Genomic DNA, 18485 nt, shown 5'->3' on the forward strand with positions numbered 1-18485 from the left:
TCTTTCTCCAATGACCAGCGTTTACATCAAGCAGACTGTGCAAAGCAAAGTATGGAGAGCCTCGTCTCTGGCAGCATGGGCAGAGAGCAGCTTCCATCCTGCTGCAGCATAGTCAGCAACAGCTATCACTTAGATCGCTCTGGGTAACTCTGTAGTGCACATGCTTAAAGGAACAATACAAAACCAAAACCAATTCCCCCTTCTAAAAAAAACCTCCCACCCTCCCTCTCCATAAACCCACCCCCGAAAATATTACTTGAGATTCATTTATATGAATTATTAACCATCCTGGACAAACATATTACTCTAGCTCTAGCTAGAAAAATAACACAAAAGGAGAAAAAAAAGCTTTTCTCACATATCTCCTTATGTTTAAAGAGAGTGACTGTGAATATAGGAAGGTGAAAAAGGCTTGGGAACCTCTTTCAGGGAGCTAAAGTACATTTTGCCAGAGTAGACGCAGGATGAAAATCAAAGAGAATGGGTCTGAGAGAAAGCAAGAGGGTCCAAATTTAACTCTGTTCAGCAAACTGTTACTAGACACTACAGTGCAATGATGAGATTACAAATACCAGAGAAAGCAGGAATTAGAGACAAATATGCAAAGAGGGGTGGAGAAGGAAAGCGTATGTGCAAGTAAACAACTCTTCCGTACAGTAATGAGTATTTTTCAGATTGGATCAAGAATTTCTCAACACCTGCAGCTGGACATTTCTAACACAACTGAAGAGCAATTCTCTGGACAGCTCTTCCTCAAGTTGGTTGTATCATCTGAGACCTACAACAAGGTGCAGTGGCAATATGGAAATTTTCAGAAAAAATAATAAGGTCTGTATTGCTTCTCTGTTCATGTTTTACCCTAGCTGTCACTGGGTCTGTGAACTAAGTATATTTAAGGCTACAGAGAAGCAGCCATCAATATTTAAGGCTACTTCCTTTTGCTAGGGTAGTTTCCCTGTGCTGGTCCAATAGTGTCAGCCATATGGACAAACCTCTGAGTGCATACAAACTGACAGAAGATCTCCCTTGAAATAACATTACTGCTGCTAGTCAGTATATGCTTACAGCAGCCTCCAAATACTACACACTAGAGTAATGGACAGACTGCTTGTACAGTGTACATATCAGACTAGATGCTAATTAATTTCCCTGTCAAATCCTGAAGTAAATTATTGGATGCCTGGGATCTAAGCCTTCCTGACCAACCACATTATATAGTAAGAGAAAAGAAAACCAAAATAAAATAAACATCCATCATAAAACTACTAAAAACATATACATTAGCATTGTAGAAGAATGACACATGCCATATTCCATGGATTTTGGCTTCCTGCTGGCTCATGGGCACTGAGAACACTGAACTGAAAGCAGGCAGAAGCTAGTAGCCACCAGCAACCCCAAGAAGGTTTATTTTTCAGCCTGTTCTACTGATTTATTTTGTTTTTTAATTGATGGCAATGACAAAGAACAACTTTTCTTGTGAGAGCACTGCAAGTGGTGCCCAATGGAATGGCAGAAGAGGTCAGATTTCTCTGTGATTTTCTCTCACACAGGGCACAATGAAATAAACAGTAACCAATGAATAAAGCAAGTAACCTGATGAAACCAAGCTACTTGAATGTTTTTCATTGCTAAAAATGTGGAGGAATTGAACATCTCTGCTCTAAAAGATACCCCAAGTATGTTTAGTCATCAACCCCAGGCATCACTTTTAACTAGCAGCCAAAATGACACTCCTGCACTCTACCATCCACTACTACATAGGGCAGAGGAAGCCGTCAGTCTAATACCTGCCTCCCTTGCACAGAGGTCACCGGTGCGGGGAGCCAGCAGCAAGCTTTACCAAACACACCCACATTCTGGCTTTCCTTCAACAGTGTTGGACAAGAGCTCCCTGCCTCGCGAGGCAGGCAGCAGCAAAGAAGAGTCCATAAAAACACTCAGACTTGAAGACGAGTATCAGAAAGTCAGAGTCCTCACATCCGGCCGGCGGTGTGCAACGTCTCGCCCCCGAACCAGTGTTTGTTCAGTGCTCCCTGCAGACTGGATGTGGCCTGAAACAGGCGGGCGAAGCTCACCTCTGCCCAGTGTGGTTCCTGTTCACCTCCGTGTTTAAGGCCAAGTTGTGTAGGAAGAGAAAAAGCTGCCACCACACTTGATTTCTGTTCTGCTGATGCTGTAGAGAAGAACAGTTAAAGCAAGGTTATTTATATTTCTAAAATTGCAACATACCACTTCTCTTTTCCAATAACAACTCAGTTACACTGTTCAAGAGCAGACACTTTAATCCCATCAGCATAACAAGGGGGTGCAGCAAGGGATGAGGGGAGAGAGGGAAATGATAAGTTCTCCAGAAATAATTGTAGCTCTAACATTACAAAAAGAAAAGAGCAGACCCTTTATGCATTGTGCACAAGAGGATTAAACTTTTTTTTTTGCTTGTAGGATTTCGCAGAGTTTAGCCAAGTGCTGTTTTTAATCAGATTGGCTTCTGAGCCTTTCAAAAGCCCCAGCTGCATGAACAAACAACCTTTTTTTTTTTTTTTTAAAAAAAAGCCCCCCTTCACCCCGAAAGTAAAAAAAAGAAAAAATATAACTGGTGATCCATCTGTAAGTGATTTGACACCGTGAAGGTCAAAGGGTTAATCTTCAATTTAAACCACACTGCTGAGACAGCAAAACTCTGATTTCATCTAGTACAAGAAAACACATTCGTGCACACACACACTCCCCCACCCTCCCCCCACCACATTTTCCTTCCCAGCATCTCCAAGATAATACTGCCCTTTTTATAGCCACTTTTGACAGTAAGCCATAAATAATCAGCCTTGGAGCCCTTTCCTACTGACTGGAGCCAATTAAACCTTAAGCAAGAACATACTTGAAAACACACAAAAAACCAAAACCAAGAGGTTATTTCAGGTCCCATTGTCAAGGAAGAAACATGGGAGTTGAGTTTCAGGGGGACACCAGACTATATAATGCAGCTTTGGGACAGGGACGCTGTTCCTCCTTTTGTTATAAATAATCACCCCTGCAAAAGTGGCTCCGATTATACCCCTACCTTCCTGCACTTTAATGGCATCTCATTCAAACAGGTGGGTTTCTCCTTACATTGCCCAGTCTGGGATACTATTTCACCTCAATAACCAACTCTCTATTAGAAGTCAGTCTTCATTTTCTCATCCAGAATTCCATATTTGCTAAGCAGGCATGATCATTTCTGAAGAACAAAACAAACCAGCCCAAATCTCCGCCCCCTACCCCCCTCCCCAATCCCCAGCAGATGAGGAAACAGAAGATTGGCTTCCCACAACTTCGCCTCAGTACATAGGAGTTCATAAAAGAGCACTGAAGCACATTATATGAACAAGACGTTTCAACTCAGATTAGCCCAACAGGGCAGAACAACACACTTGCAAGGCATTTTTTACATAATCACAAATAAGAGAGTTGCAACTGGAGTTGGTGTATTGGAGATGTCAATAGACAGCTCTTCAAAGCCCTTCCAGATAGCCATTAAATTATGCTCGTATTCCAGTGTGAGTAGATCTGTGCCATTTGAATCACAAGCACACACAAAAGAGGCTTCCAGAAAAACTGTGTTCATCTTGCATCTTAGCAGTGGGTCATTATTCTTGCCCTCAAGAATTAACAAGAAGAAGAAATGAATTTGGAAAAGTTCACACAGATCCCAACACACATTTCAAGAGCGCTGTGTTTGTAGCATAACCTGTAAGCAGTGGCTCTAGAGCCTGCTATTATTTTTTTCAAAGTAACTAGTCCTGGGTTCAGTCCTTACTGATTGCACAGGCATTGCTAGGTTTACAGGTGAAAACAATCTTTTATAAACTGTCCTGTAGGACTGGTTAAAAAACACTAATTTGGTGTCAAAAAGCAAAAGCAAAGTTTTTGGTTTGTTACTCGCATCTCAGTTTGACTAGGCTTGCCCTTCCTCATCAAACTCCAGAGATTCTTAGCACCCTCCTCCCTACAGCCACACTCCTAAAACTGCTCAAACTGCACAGGGAACAACAACGTCCCTGTGACATGCAGATACCATGTTTTTATCAAGCTATTACAGCTTAGGCAGATTCCTTAAACAGAGAACTTTGGGTAAGACCTCAATGAAGTGGTGTGCAAGAACAAAGTGGTCTCCTGCAGTTTCTACAAGCCAGGAACTATGCTAGGAGAGCATACTGGACAAACATATTGCAGATGCTCTGAAGACAATCTGCTTTGTTAGATTATTTTATTTTATTAGCAGCCAAGAGGGTAAAAAATTGTCTCATAGAGACTTAGTAAGGGAAAGGCAAAAGGATATTTAAAACTTGGTACAGAAATCCTAAACTTGAAATACATCTCAGCTTCATTGGTGGACCCTCTCTAATGGAAACTCTTATGGAATTTTTATAAAGTGGGTTAATTTGGGGGCACACAAGAGGAATCCTGATCTGGCATGTACAGTTTTACTATTTCCCACTGTTGGGAGCATAAACACATGTAAGAATCCCCATATTGGTGTCCTCCTTCATGTAGGAGGCTGCTTTGTGCTTCTCATACTGGCTCCTCAAGTTTTATACCTCACCTAAGGAGAAAAGGATTACCTGCTCTTTCCAGTGATAGGTAAAGGAGGCCATGTTCTGGAAAAAACAGTGGAAGAACTGTTTTTTTCATGAGAAGCTCATATGCCTTTTTTTTTTAAGGGGGGAACTTTTTGAGGAAGGTATTAAGTTTTGGTTTTATCTGGTAAATAAGAGGTTTAGAACTATACCTTATGATGGTTTACAGGCCTGCAAGAGAATCAGTGGGATGTGATAAGACAAAGAGAAAAATTCTAATATATATTTTACTTTATATTCTCTTGTGTTTCACTGCCTCTTGAAGTCACTTTTTGGTACAGCATTTTTGTCCTTTTCCAATTAAAATTTTTTCATGTATTTGCCTAATGCACTCAAGGAGATTTCCATGCAAGAGCAGAATAGGAAATATTTTACCCTTGGTTCTCCTTGCTTATAAGAAGCATCCCATCTCAAATAACTTTTTTAAGAATGTTGACACCATTTTGTTTTGAAGTAAAAAATAGAGCACTATGTTGAGGGCAGCTTTCCAGGTTTTATTCCTAGATCTAGGGCTTGTTTGTATTTCCCTAGTTCTGTATTCAGCCAGCATTTTCTTCCATGGTGGTGTGGTCCCACACACATTTTCACTGGCCCACACACTGGAGCAGCTCACTCATGATGTCCTCTCCCCACAGCAGTGCTGGAAAGTGAACTAGAGCAGCACAATGATCAAAGCCAGAACTAATCCGATAAAGAAGTTGCCCTTACTGTTTAACAGGTCATCCTAAACTATCTGATCCATGGCATCATGTACTCAGACTGATGCTTTTTCCAGGACAACAGAAAGATGATGACCTGTGAAGAGGAGCAACCTGGGACTACGTGCTTCAGCAGCAAGCCTAGCTAATGGGGTTTGAAGTTACAGCTCTGCTTCTGGGTTGATCTGCTTTCTGTGGTACTAATTCAGCATGGGACAAGAGCCACAGAATGGAATGGCAGACATTATTTGCAGTAAACAATTTATGGAAATAACTAAAAAAATGCCCTTTTCACAAGTTTCTGTGTCTTTTTCCCCATATATGCTTCAGCCAAGACCAAAATTCTTAAATATTTCAAGACTGAGGAGTTTTTGGTGTGGTATAATTTAGCTTTCAGGATGGACAGAAAACCCAGAACAGTGATTCTATGAACTTGGCATATATATTTTTTTTTTCATGTGATATGTTTTGAGACATTTTTCTAAGATTCACAACTATTGTGATACTAGTGTATCATTTCCCTAAGCTTCACAAGATTGATTTGCCCTTTATAAAATACTTGAATCCTCAGAATCACTACTGCACAAAAATACCAGGGATGAACGCTTTGCCACCTCCATGTGGAAGCAACAAAATAACCCTTTTAAGGCTTCCTTCCCAAGAAGGAAAGAAGCCCCTTTTGCCCTCTACACTAACTGTAACTAAAGAGTAGACTTGTGAATACAGTAAGTCAACACAAAGCTGGAAACACATAAAACCATTTCCTATTGCAGCTGCTGCTTTTTAGAGGGGATATCCTTAAGAGACTGTCTGTCTGAAATGTTAGCATGAATACTTCAATGAGTCACAAGAAAAGGCCATTTTACAGGAAAAGTGTTCTCTGCAGCAACAGTACATTAGTGAAGCCTCTTCCATGGACTGTGCTGTACCAAAAACCAGACTACTTGTAAACAAAGACAAAAAAACATGCAAGACTTTTACTGGAAGCAAATTAAAGAGGAACATGACTGACCCGACACTTAGTCCTTCCTCATAATTAATTCCTAACACATGCTTCACACTCTAAGCACACAGATACATATCTGGCAAATAGCACCCCAGACCTCAAAACCTTTTGTACTCCTACCAAGCCCTTGCACAGGGTGATCAAAGGGAAGATCAGGACAGGTGATGCACTTCAAAGAAAATGCTGTCTCTTTGACACAGATTCTTGAATCCATGAGCATAAATGTTTAACAGATTAATAAGACTAATTTTTACACTTGATATACACGTGCCATTAACAGCCCTGTTTAAAAAAGTAAATATGCTTGTCATATGCATATGTTGTATGTGGGTCTGTCTGGTACACTCCATCTACCCTCTTGATCTCATGGGCAGCTTATGACTTTGCTTCATAGCTTCCAGACAATTAAGGGTCATATTTTGATCCCATCTTAACTAGAAGGATTAATATGGCCCTAAGTGGTGCTATGAGAGCAAAAGAAGAATAATTGCATATGTGTACATAAAAATATTATTCTTCCTTTAATAACTAATACAAGTATTAGCAACAAGTTGTTGGGATTGTATTTATTCGCTGAATACAAAAATACTTGCACACCGGGAGCAGTTGCTGACTCATCGCTGAAGGCTGTTTTGGCTGCCAGGTGGCTGGAGGCATATTGTGCTACCACAAAATATGCTTTAGCTTAGCAAGACTAGAAAGTCACAGTCCCCAAGGCAACAGAGGTTACAGAAGGTGTCCCCTACTGGAGGGAGAAATGCAGGCCATTGGAAGTCAAATACAAATCTTTCCAGCTGTGATTCCTAATGACCAAAGTATAATGCATGTGTAGAACCAGCAGGAAAAAAAGGAGGCAGTAATAGAGAAAAAAATGAAAGAGGAGCTCAGCCACATGGCTTCTCATGATAACACAATGAAGAGAATGAGAGCCCTTCTTCGGGAAACTCCATCCTTCTGTCTTGCAATGACTCTTACATGGGACTCAACTTGTAGTAAAAGGAGACATCATGTCAAGTATTCCTTTCTTTCTCATGAGCCTCCACCAGACTTTGCAACAAGATGAGCAACATGTGTGTTTATGGAGAGAGGACAGACAGTACTGGGCACAGCTAAAAGGATGTAGGGTGCAGGGGGCCCCCAAAACCAATGCATGGGCTGCCCAGCCCAAGCACGGGAGAGGGCATGGACTGAGCAGCAAACAGCGGCGGCTGTTGCCCCAGGCCCACTGCCGGCGCAGCTGCGCAGGTGAGCCTTTCTGAGCTTTCTCGGCGTTTAAAAACAAACACGCAGCCACTCGCGCCTTCCTCTCCAGCGCGGGCAGGAAGGGGAAGCAGACAGCCGCCATGGCAACAGCCAGCTGACGGCAACCTGGGAAGGGCAACCACCGGCCACTGCGTTCCCAGGCCCTCGGCCTTCCCCTCCTTCTCCATCCCGAGGGGCACGCTGGCTTATTTTCCACAAATACGGCAAATAAAGGTCCCGCATTTCCACAGAACCGTGCCTGATGCCACTCTGTACCTGCGGCCCGGGGTCCGGCACAGCTCGGTCCCATGCTCTGGGTGTGGGGTGTGTGTGTCAAAGTGCTGGAAGAGATACCCAGGAGAAGACACCCCACACCGCCCAGCCACAGCCGGCAACTGCAAGAGCTTTTGACCTTTTGAAGGGTTTAGTGACTGAACCTGCGTGTGATGGGGCAAGGCTGTTCCACAGCTCCCGGTGTTCTTGCCTGCCCTGCGCGGGCCGTGGGACCCGCTGACCTGTGTTTGGCATCCATTGCTTCACCAGCAGAAGGGAGGCGCTCCCAAAACTGCTCACTGCTGCGGAGACCCCCCCTAGTGATTAAAGTCTGCCTCGGGGTTTGCTTAAAATAACACTTTAAAAGTTTTTACAGGAAAAATATCCTGGCGCGGGTAGAAATGGCTTCCTTGAGTGCAAGGATGATCTGGCACATCCCTTTCACTCGGCTGTTTAGAGCTTACCTGCAAAACTCCTCTGTCTATGAAATACTAAAGGCAAATTTGAATGCCAGCGCGCCCTCGGGTCTGGCTCCCATCACAGAAAACCCAACTGGGGTTAACAAGAGTTGCCTCACTGCTTGTTTTTGGAGCGCTATTTTTTTCTGCCGTGGTCCGGTCCTCGGAAGGATTCCTTTTCAATTGGCAAGGCGGCTAGTGAGGAGAAACAAACAAAAAAACCCAACATCCAAACGGAGACTATAAAGGCTGGCAGGACATCCCTCCTCAGTGGCTTGAAACAAAAGAGAACTCTGCATTTGGGCACTTGCTTTCCTGCCTTTCCACCATAAAATTTAATTGAGTAAAAAACAAACATGTACACTCCTCTCTGTAAATAATCAGTCCAAATATCTCATCATCCCCCTCAGAGATGGCACTATCTTAATAAGATCAACCAACTTAGGTCGAGGGCTGGAGGCAGAACAACTAGGTTCCTATCAGCAATCCTTGTATGATCTCAGTCAAGTTATAACCTGCATTTTCTACTCTCCCACAATAAAAAATAAGTGGGGCATTACCACAATTATTTCTTAATTCAAAAATAATTTCTCAGCTGTCACACTGCTACAAGCAGAAAGCATGTTACCACTGTCACAGTGCTGCAAGAGCTGAGAAGATCCAGAAGAACCTGCAGAGACTGAAGGGGTTGTACAGGAGAGACAGCAGCACTGAACACTGATGTTAGAAATACTGCAGAACGATTCACCTGCACTGTCTCAAAGAACTGTTTTGTGCTCTTTATTCTAGGCAATCTTGGTCTTTTGATGTTGTGGCCCCACTGCTTCAAGACAGTCCTGCGTCCAGCAGGATTCATGGCACACAGCTGCACAGAGCTTGCACGGCTCTCCTGCCACCCAGCTCCCTCCCAGCTCCCTTATCCTCTGCCCACCTTCTCTATCAGAGCTAGGCAGGAAGTTTTGCTTTTTAACATTATCCCCTATTTTAAGCAGGAACATACATGTAATATATTTAAATCTTTTGTCAGCTGAAAACATAGAAGAGGCTAGATTAGGATGATGTAGAAGTTTTGTGGGTCTTATTAAACTGATACACAATGATTATATGTGGCTTGCATCAAGAGTTTGTATAGCCCACCCTCCAGCAGCAGCCTTACATGGCTGCCTGAGGGAAAGCTAAGGGCAAGCACATGCAATAGCTTCCACTAGTACTCTCTTTCAGCGTCTAACTAGTTCGAGCTTAGGATTTTCTGAGTCAGATCTGGTTTCTGTTTATTTAATGTCTGCTTCAATGGCTATAAACTTGTCTCAATTCCCCTTGAACCCAGATAAAGCACTGGGATGCACAATATGCCTTGACAAGGAGCTCCACAGCTTTCACCTGTTGCATGAAAAATGACCTCATTTACTTTGAGCTGGCTCCCACTATTTGACTTGATTTTGCCTAGTTCTTGTACTGGGAGAAATTAGTCTATTCATCTCCTTCATGTCACTTTTGATTTCTGTTTAATATTGCTTCCCTCTTGGTTTGTATCTTTTTTTAAGCTTAGCAGTCCTTAGCTCATTTTTTCATATCATCTGTCTTGCCCTTCTCTGAACCTTTTCCAGTTCTGCTGCATCATTTTTGATGAAGGAAACCAGAACTTCATATAACATTCAAGATCTTGTGGTAGAAACATGAATTTATACAGTGGCATAATTACATTCTTGTTCTCAGTGTCTTTTCTGAGCATACCAGAGAACACCATTTCAGACAAGATGTGAAATGGTCCAGCACATTTCTGTTAACCTACATGTCAAGTAATCAGCTCCATGGGCAGCAGGCTTTCAAAACAGGTGATAGACAAGGGGCAGCAAGTTGTTCTGTCATTTGTATGCATGGGGAAGGTACACTTCCAAGGCCACTTCTTCCTTCATTGTCATTTGTCAAAATGAAAAGAAAGGGGGAAAAAAATCTAATAACATTTAGCAAAATATCTGTTTCTACCTCCTTATATCAAATTTTTTACTCCGCTGACCATAAGAATGGAGCGTAGGATTCCAGTTCCATAGCCCTGAAAGAACTTTGTTTTACATCTCAGGCTTCCCAAACTCACACCCACCCTACCCCCTACCCTTTAAACTGGGCTCGCTCACTTCAGGAGCTCTCTCCCTCACCATGTTTGTGCATCCTCAGCTGGAGATTCAAGTCCTGCACCAGTGAGCAACGCACAGAAAGCAAAGCTGAAGAGGTGACCCACTGCTGTGCAGAGCAGCAGCAAGGAGCAGCCAGCAGGGAAGATCCTGAAACACACTGACCTACTCAAGAAACAAATGAACAAAAACACATACCCCAGGTCTCAGAGAGACTGTCGATACAAGTGAAGTATGGAGCTGCTGGTGCTACAGGCTTAGCTGCAGAACAGTCTGAATCTCTGCATTATTATTAGGAAGCTTTCCTGAACATTTTTCCTAAAATATAAGGTCATCATAAAGAACAGATTTCTGCAAACAATTCCAGTGTAAAAAGCAACTGTTAAAAATGCCCTGAATGTCCTTAATAGTGAAAAAAGCCTGACGGAGTTTGGGACAAATGATGCACGTGTAGTACCATGTACCCATTCTCTCATGCCGATAAGTTTCTGACAAGCGATGCAGGCTCCCTGTTGCATAAGTAGAAGTGTCTCAGAGGAGGCCCTGATAACTTTTATGAGAGACAGACAGGAAGAAATATGCAAAACATACCACGTTTCACTTTCAAAGGAAAATAACATTTCCTTCTGGACATTTTCAGTGTCATTAGCTTAAGGCAAACAGGTACATGCCTAGCTGTCTGCCCACAGCCAGTGTGGATGCAGGCATTTGTGTTCCATGGGCTTCTGAACCCTGTTGCAGTGATGGTAAGACTTACTTGCTGAACCAACTGGGGAATTTAAAGAAACAAATTTTCTATAGCTAGATCCACAGAGGATTTTTGAGCATGGTCAGCATATCTAAATCAACTGCAGGATTCCTGATGTGTTGGAAAGGGACTTTGTTGTTGTTTGTAATGCCTTATTTACTCAAGAAAGCTCAGTTCTGATTCAGCATCTGGTTCTCATTGAGGCTCAGCTTTTTTTAAACTGAGCTTTCCAGATGGGTTGACTGAAGCACAAGGAGGTCAAGAGACTTGTCTGAGGTCATACAGCAAGTCAGTGGCTCTGCTTGGACCTGAGCCCAGAACTGTTCAAGGCTACCACTCCTTGGCTCTTAAAGAGACAGTTTTATCCCCTGTGAAGTGATCTTATCTCCACGAAGAAGAAATATGATAAAAGCAGTCCCCTCAAAGTTGCAGCCTGCTTAAAAAGAGTTATTTTATTTGGAAAAAGCTATAGAGTTCCAGTGCCTCATTGGAACCCATCAAACTGAAAGGGTGTGATCCTGATATACAGTGTCATCCACCCCACCCCTGGATAACCCCTTGCTCCTCTGGGGCAGCTTTGCTGCCGCCACCATTCCTGGTTGTGTACTGACATCCCATCTTACAACCCCTCATGTCATGAAATACACTCTCCATTCAGCACAGGTCAAAGCCCCTCCTCAAGGCAAGGAAACCCAAGCGCACTCAGGACCTGAAGCAGAGCCCAAGCACTTGTTGCCACAGCCTGGCCATGTGGGGTGTGGGAAACATATCCCAGCCAACCAACCCATAAGCTCAGCTCTGTTCTCCATAACCTCAGAGCATGCTCTTGAAGCTCAGGCACAGGCTGAGCAACAGCAGCAGTTCACTGATTCCATAGCAAAGACACATTTGCTTCAAACGAAGGAGGAAGTGGCAGGTACTGGCTTCTCTTGCAGAAAGCATGGCTTGTCTCTACCTTTGTTTTCCAGGGGCAGGGTGAAAAAAAATAAAACAGGGAAGTCTGCTAGAAGCTACACAGCCTCAATCAAGTAAGAGACAGTAAAGAACTCAAAAACCCCCATCTATATGGGTCTCACAAGTCATTCTGCAGAGCCCTTGCAATCTAGATCAACCTGTAGCAGCCTCTGCTATTTAGGAACACAGAACGTTGCTCAGGTCTTCTTACAAGAAATTCAGCATCTTAAGGAGATGAAAGACATGGAGTTCTAGGGAATGTTGTGTTATTGCTCTAGCACTGTTCTAAGGATGAAATAGCCAGGTTTTAAATTACTGTTTTCTGTTTAAGGTATTAATAGGAAATGAAACTCTGAAAGTGATTTCCATGCCAAAAGCAAGCATAGGTGCGGCCAATTTTCTTATTCTTGCTAGATGCATACTCAAAAATCTTTTGTATAGCCAAGAACCACAGAATAAATACCATTTAGCTCCAGAAGCCCAGAGAAGAGATAACAATGACTCTCCAGGGCTCCAAGTGTAGGATGGGGTTAGACCATGCATGCAGCAGAGTCCAATGACAACTCAGTAATGTCAGCCTCAGCAGCAACTGCCTGCTCAGTTTCTCTCTCAGCCAGAGATGTACATTAACCAGCAGCCTTTGTGTCAACACAGCCTTGCTGCTGCTGCAGCAGCAGAATGGGGGCCATACCTGAGTTGCTAGAGAGTCTCACAGAAGTCAAGAGCCATGAGAAGGCAGCTCTTGAGCTAGTTGGATGCATCATTCCAATGCTAAAAGCCTTTCCTAACTTCCACTGAAAGGGCACACACATTTTCTTTTCACAGGTTCACAGATAAATGTTTTGTAGGCTCTGAAAACAGGCACAGCTTGTTGAAAACCAAGCTTGCTCTCTCTCAGGACTTCACAAGACCACACTGGTGTGACTAACTTTGTGGTATTCTAAATCTGATTCAAGACACCACTCTGGAAAGTTGGTTTTGACCAAATGTTTTAGACAAGCTGAAATGGGGTTTTCAAATCAGGGGTTAGTTTCGCAGCAAGATAAACGACAGCCCAGTTTTCCATGCCTCAGAGACTGCCCCTTCCAAACCACAGCACACTGCGAACGGCTCACGTGTCTCCAGGGGCAGACCGCCTGCTCCTTCAGCAACGGGCTGGGCAGAGACATCGCACATAGGACAGAGGGGATTCTCCACGAGGGATTCATGGCAAGAGTCAAAGGAAATCCTCCATGTGGGACTGGGAGGGAAGGGATTGGGCATGACAACCAAACATTCTACAGGGATCAGTGCTTTGGACTCCAATATGTGGCTCAATACTCAGTTTCCCTGACAAACAAGAAAGAATCCCTCAGCAGATCCAAATGCCAAGGCCTATCCCAGGGTCAGGCTGTGGATAACCACTGGCTGAACTACTCTGTCCTCGGGTTAAGTTTTCGAGTTGGTTTGGTTTTGGTATTTTTTCCCCCGTTTTGTTTTCAAATTTAAATGGCTGAAGGCTCCCGTCCCCTTTACAACTTGTGGCTGTTCCAGTTCAAACAAAGAGCGCGGAGCCCCTCCTCTGGCGGGCCCCGGGGGCCGGGCCGGGCCGCGCCGCCCAGCACAGCCCTGCTGGGGCCAGGCCGGGGGGGCGCTCCGGGACGCGTTTCCAAGGCACGGGCATCAGATAGGGACACTCCCCCAAGATGAAAGGGGTCAAGTTACAACCAGTTCCACCAGTTCGGTGCAGGGCTCCTCTGCCAAGTTGGTTAAACCTTCCCTTTCCTGAGAGACAGCCTGGCGAGAGAGCGCGGCCTGCAGCTAACGCTGGCGAAAAGGCGCCACCGGGGAAAACCCCATTCAACCACAAACAACACGTTAAAAATCTCGTGGTAGCTCTTTATTCCTGCAGTTTGCTAAATGACATTCATAGCCTCATCTACATTTCTACAGGCTAATCTTCCTTTTCCTTCTTTAATCATCCACCTATTAGGAGATGAGGAGTCCCAGAATTTCCTCATGTCTCAGGTGACACAGAGAGGACGAAGCTTTTGCCCAGCCACAAGCCACATTCTCTGACCCGGACACGGATCCTCACTTACCTTTGAGAAGGGCTGCAAACGATCCCACAGTTAACAGAGGACAAACTCACTTGGACTAGGATAAACTTTCTGTCCCTTTCTGAAGTCAGCAAAATTTCTTCATATACAAGCAGATGCACACCCTCCTTGTTGGGCTTGCATAGAAGGGGCAAACTGCTGCCTACTGCCAAGCTTCTGCCACCTCTGACCATCTCTGTATGGGCTGAGATTTCCATTTTATCTCTACTCAAAGGGGAAGGAGAGCAAGGAAGAAACAGTCAAGGGTTCTGTGGGTAATGGTTATTTTGTTTCTTTGAACAGCAGTGTTTGCTTTTTTGTTTTTGGTTTGGTTATTTTTGGTGGTTTTTTGTTTTTGGTTTTTTTTGTTTTGTTTTGTTTTGTTTTTTAAGGAAACCAAGAATCTGGAGTGTGTTATTCAGACTTGATAGCATCTTACAGGTGTATTTTGTGGTGAGGAAGTTAGTCACAAGTCTGAGACACTAGCTATGACTGTCTTACTAGTAGCTGCTAGTAAGTCTAGTATGATCTAAATATTCCTTACAACATTACATAGAACTACCGTTAGACAACAAGGAGTGTCAAAACAGACTCCAGGCTTGTTATCTCCAAGACAATGAGCTGACATAAGCCACTGATGGCTACATATTCCACAGAAGAGAAGGTGCTGGTGGTGAGGAGAATGGAGAAGAGTAAAAGCTGTAATAAAAAGCAAGAGGAAGATCCCTGGGAAAAGCCTGGGAAGAGCTGGAATAGCAGCAGCGAACACAGAAGAGCTCCCTCCCCAGACAGTAAATGCTCATATTCATATTCCCTCATATTCTCTTCCCTCCACCTGCCAGTCTTTAGGAAGAGCAAGCAATCTAACATAAGGAAAATCCATCAGGATACTCCTGCCATTTTATCATCCCTGTCAGTCTGCTGTCTTAAACAACAGTTAACTTAGCTAATGGCTGGAGCCAGTCTTCAGAGTAGCACTCCTGGACAGGTAAAGCCCACTTTCCCCTCCAGAGACACCCTACCCTCTGTATGTGGAGCCGGTGGAACTGGTCAGCAATGCACTGCAACTTCCGTGCAATCTGCACCTCAGCACGTGCTTCCCGCTGACCTTCCTGAGGTTCCTCCTGGAGGTGTGGATCCAACACAAAGCCAGCTGGAGGGACATGTAAACGGTAACCAGCACTCCCTACAAAACAGAGCAGAAGAGTCATTCTTCCAGTGCAAAGATTATCTTTTCTGCTCAGTACACTTCATGGAGAGAAGAGCTGTACATAGTCCTACATTTTTGACTTTTGAAGTCTAGTTCCTGAAGGCCAAACAATGACTGTATACTGTAACACAGTGCAGTAAAAGATTTGCCAAGCTTTCAAATAAACTTATATTGATTAAACAGAGCATTGTGCTGATTCCCATAATCAATGAGTGGCAGGATCTTAAAATTGATTCTTTGTGCTTGTTTACAGCTCAGCCAAATGCTGTGGCTTGGGATTTTTTTAAGGACAGTTTTGCAGTTTTACAGGATCTCTGCCTCAAGTTGTCTCCCCTCAAAGGTAGAAGTATCTTTTGTGTCAGGTTTTTCTCAGTTTTCTGTCTTTTAGTGATTTGAATTAAAGCTGAATTGGATACACAAAGCTGAGTGGTGACCCATCAGTTACTAGTAAAATACTGGATAGACATGCTACTTATTCAGCAACTGTAACTCCAGTGAAAAGCCTAAAAGCTGTAACTTTTTGCATCATCTTCTCTCCACTGAAAACTCCTAGGAGTTTCCACTTCCTATGTGGATGAGACAGACCATTGGTAGTTAAAAATGTAGGCAAATCGTAGCATATGAAGTACGGTGAACATTTAGACATCTAGCAGTAAAATCACATGTGATAGAATAAAGCCAAAGAGAGAAAGAGGGAATATCAAAGACAGCAGAAGCAATGAGCAAGTGTCTGGTTCCTGCAGTGGACAAGCAAGGGTAAGAAAATACAAGCTGTCTTTCTTGAGGGAGTAGGACTAAAGCAAAATAATTTCAGTCCTTTAATAAAACATCCTAATGAAAGAGATCTTGCTTGATTGGGGAAGTGCTAAAGGGACAGTTTCTTTGCTGCAAAGCTAGTGACACTGGAGTGCTCTTACCATAGAAGAGTCTCCTTGGCTCTTCAGTGACTCCACAAGGCAACATAACATCCTGACTGGAAGAGGATGGGCTGAGTGTTTGAGTTGCCTTGTCCTGCTGCTCAGGATGCCTGATACCGGGACCACAGCAGTGTGTGAGGGGGAATAGTTGAAACCTCCCCAGAAGGCAGCTGTAGGACTGGTTCTGTGTGAAAAAGCCAGTTGCAGTCATCTCACCAGGCTGACCTGCAAGTCCAAAGTCATCAGAGTGAAACACGTCATCGTCCAGCCCATCCAGGCTAGAATAGTCCTCTTCCAGGTAGCTGGGGCGATCCATTGCTCCTGCAATAAAGGGACACTTGAGGAAACAGCTAAGACACAGCAAGAATGTTGTCCAGGAGAGAATGCCTTCTGCTCCAACAGTAAAACACAACCGATTTTACCACACCTTCCCTCTTCCCCACTTCCCAGTGCTGCCCATCTGCATGGACAGGAGAGGTGAGCGACCTGTGGTGAAGGTTAAGGCTTTGCAGAAAGTCCTCAGGTGCTGGGCCAGAGAGAGACAAAGTTCACATATGTATAAGTCCATAGCTCCAATTCCACACCTGCTCACAAGTAGAGAGCCAACCCCCAAACTCAGCACACAGAAACTGAAAAGACATTTTAAAAAGCAACCCAGATTCTTCTGATAGCCCCATGGCCAGTCAGCTTCTTTGGGGTCTGCTTTGTTTTGGCCTGCTATACTTGAACTTTGTGGTATATCCCATTCACTTTTTTCCACCTATTTCTTATTCATGAAGCTCTTGTAATCATAAGGCTGCAAGGCCAGATTTTTAAGAAACCCCAGTGGTTGCAAAACTTAAGAGTTGTCAAGGCCACTTCTGTGAAGCTCTCCATTACTTCTCCCTATGAGGGCCAACTTTCCTTTCAACTTCTCATTTCTCCCCTCAGCTCAACTTAAGACATGTCCCAAACTCGGCAATGTAGTAACTTCCTTATCCCTCTTACCCTCAAGCCTACATGCACCATTAGTGCAATGGTTCATCCTACTACTAAAGAAAAACATAGCTGATGTCAGTGTTTAAAGCAGGATTTCTGTAGCTGCCACAGTAAACACTCCTCAGCACAAAGCTAAACAAAGATGGTAGAGGGGAAAAACCCCCATGAACCGTAAATCACTATTTCAGAGCTCTTTGCAAACATAAAGCAATTAGAAGCAGTATTACCAAAAATGCCACAAGTCCCTTTACTGTTACCTGTGCATCTAACCCAATTGGAAGACAGACTCCTAAGAGATCCATCTCCAGGATTTCCACCCAGTTCCAAACAAGGCAGTGAAATTCAACTCTTCATGTCTCTTCCTTTGCTCTGGTTTGCGAAGCATTTAACAGAATGGAAGACTAGCAAGAGGAATTTCAGGCCTGAAGGAGACATTAATAATAATTTTATAAGGATGTGTTCAGCACTGCCCTTGGTGGTCCCATCTCCCCCCAGGTGAGCAGCACTCTGGACATCAGCTAGAGACAACAGGACCAAGCAGTGCAAGAACTGTTTCTGCAGGGCTGTGGCTGGGGGGCACTTTGGCTATTTAAGTTGCTGCATCTCAGCAGTTCACTCAACTGAGCCACAACTCCCAAAGAAGTTTCTGCAGAGCAGAACAGGTACCAGCCCCACACCTGGATGCAACTCTACTGGATGACAACAGTGGCAGAGCACTCATAACATTCTCATCCATGGCTTAAAGTAGCACTCTGAAAGGAGTTATGGGTCCCAAGAGGCAGGCATGGATGATCTCCTTGCCAGCTCTTCTGCTGGATCAGTCACCTGACAGAGAAGCAGGCGGGAATGTATTTTGTCTTTGCAGGAAAGTTTGCCAGATCTCATCTGTCAGCCTCACTGGGACACGGGCATTCCTCAAGGGAAGTGCAGCAAAGGCACAGAGCAAACCACAAACAAAAGAGGGTTTAAAGAGCAAGAAGTTTAACTCGACCTCCTGCAATAGGGTCCGACCCTTTTGTAGAGATTTTCGGAGAATGCCGATGCAGCGCGAAGGGCAGCTCGTCCTACAACTCACTGGAACTCCTTCTACAACCTCCAAACGCAGCTCACGCTGGGAGCCACAGACACAGGGCAGCTCGGGCTACGTGTCTTTGCCCGGGCAGCCCCCG

General features: G+C 44.1%; 1 protein-coding gene across 2 annotated transcripts; it reads right to left on the reverse strand.

Moving 5' to 3' along the window:
- Window positions 1-257: 257 nt before the first annotated feature.
- Window positions 258-16654, reverse strand: BMF (Bcl2 modifying factor). 2 transcript variants are annotated; one of them, XM_014311427.2, is made up of 3 exons: window positions 16564-16654; window positions 15234-15397; window positions 258-2176 (listed from the first exon to the last, which is right to left on the reverse strand). In XM_014311427.2, exons 1-3 carry the CDS (start codon window positions 16652-16654, stop codon window positions 2075-2077), a joined length of 357 nt encoding a protein of 118 aa, XP_014166902.1. In that variant the 3' UTR covers window positions 258-2074. The 2 variants fall into 2 exon arrangements, with proteins under 2 accessions (XP_014166902.1, XP_030921117.1); XM_031065257.1 differs by having other exon boundaries at window positions 16339-16654.
- Between the last annotated feature and the right edge of the window lie 1831 nt (window positions 16655-18485).

The sequence above is a fragment of the Geospiza fortis genome, unplaced genomic scaffold (assembly GCF_000277835.1).
Source record: "Geospiza fortis unplaced genomic scaffold, GeoFor_1.0 scaffold54, whole genome shotgun sequence".
NCBI classification, from domain to species: Eukaryota; Metazoa; Chordata; class Aves; order Passeriformes; family Thraupidae; genus Geospiza; species Geospiza fortis.

Bases quoted from the DNA above. Each gene is read 5' to 3' on its own strand.
- BMF (XM_031065257.1), bottom strand. From the start codon at position 16,654: ATGGATCGCCCCAGCTACCTGGAAGAGGACTATTCTAGCCTGGATGGG. The intron at 15,398-16,338 runs GTAAGAGCACTC...TCTGTTTTGTAG, and splicing joins GCCAAGGAGACTCTTCTATG to GGAGTGCTGGTTACCGTTTA. The intron at 2,177-15,233 runs GTAGGGTGTCTC...TCTTCTCTACAG, and splicing joins ACCGGCTCCACATACAGAGG to CATCAGCAGAACAGAAATCA.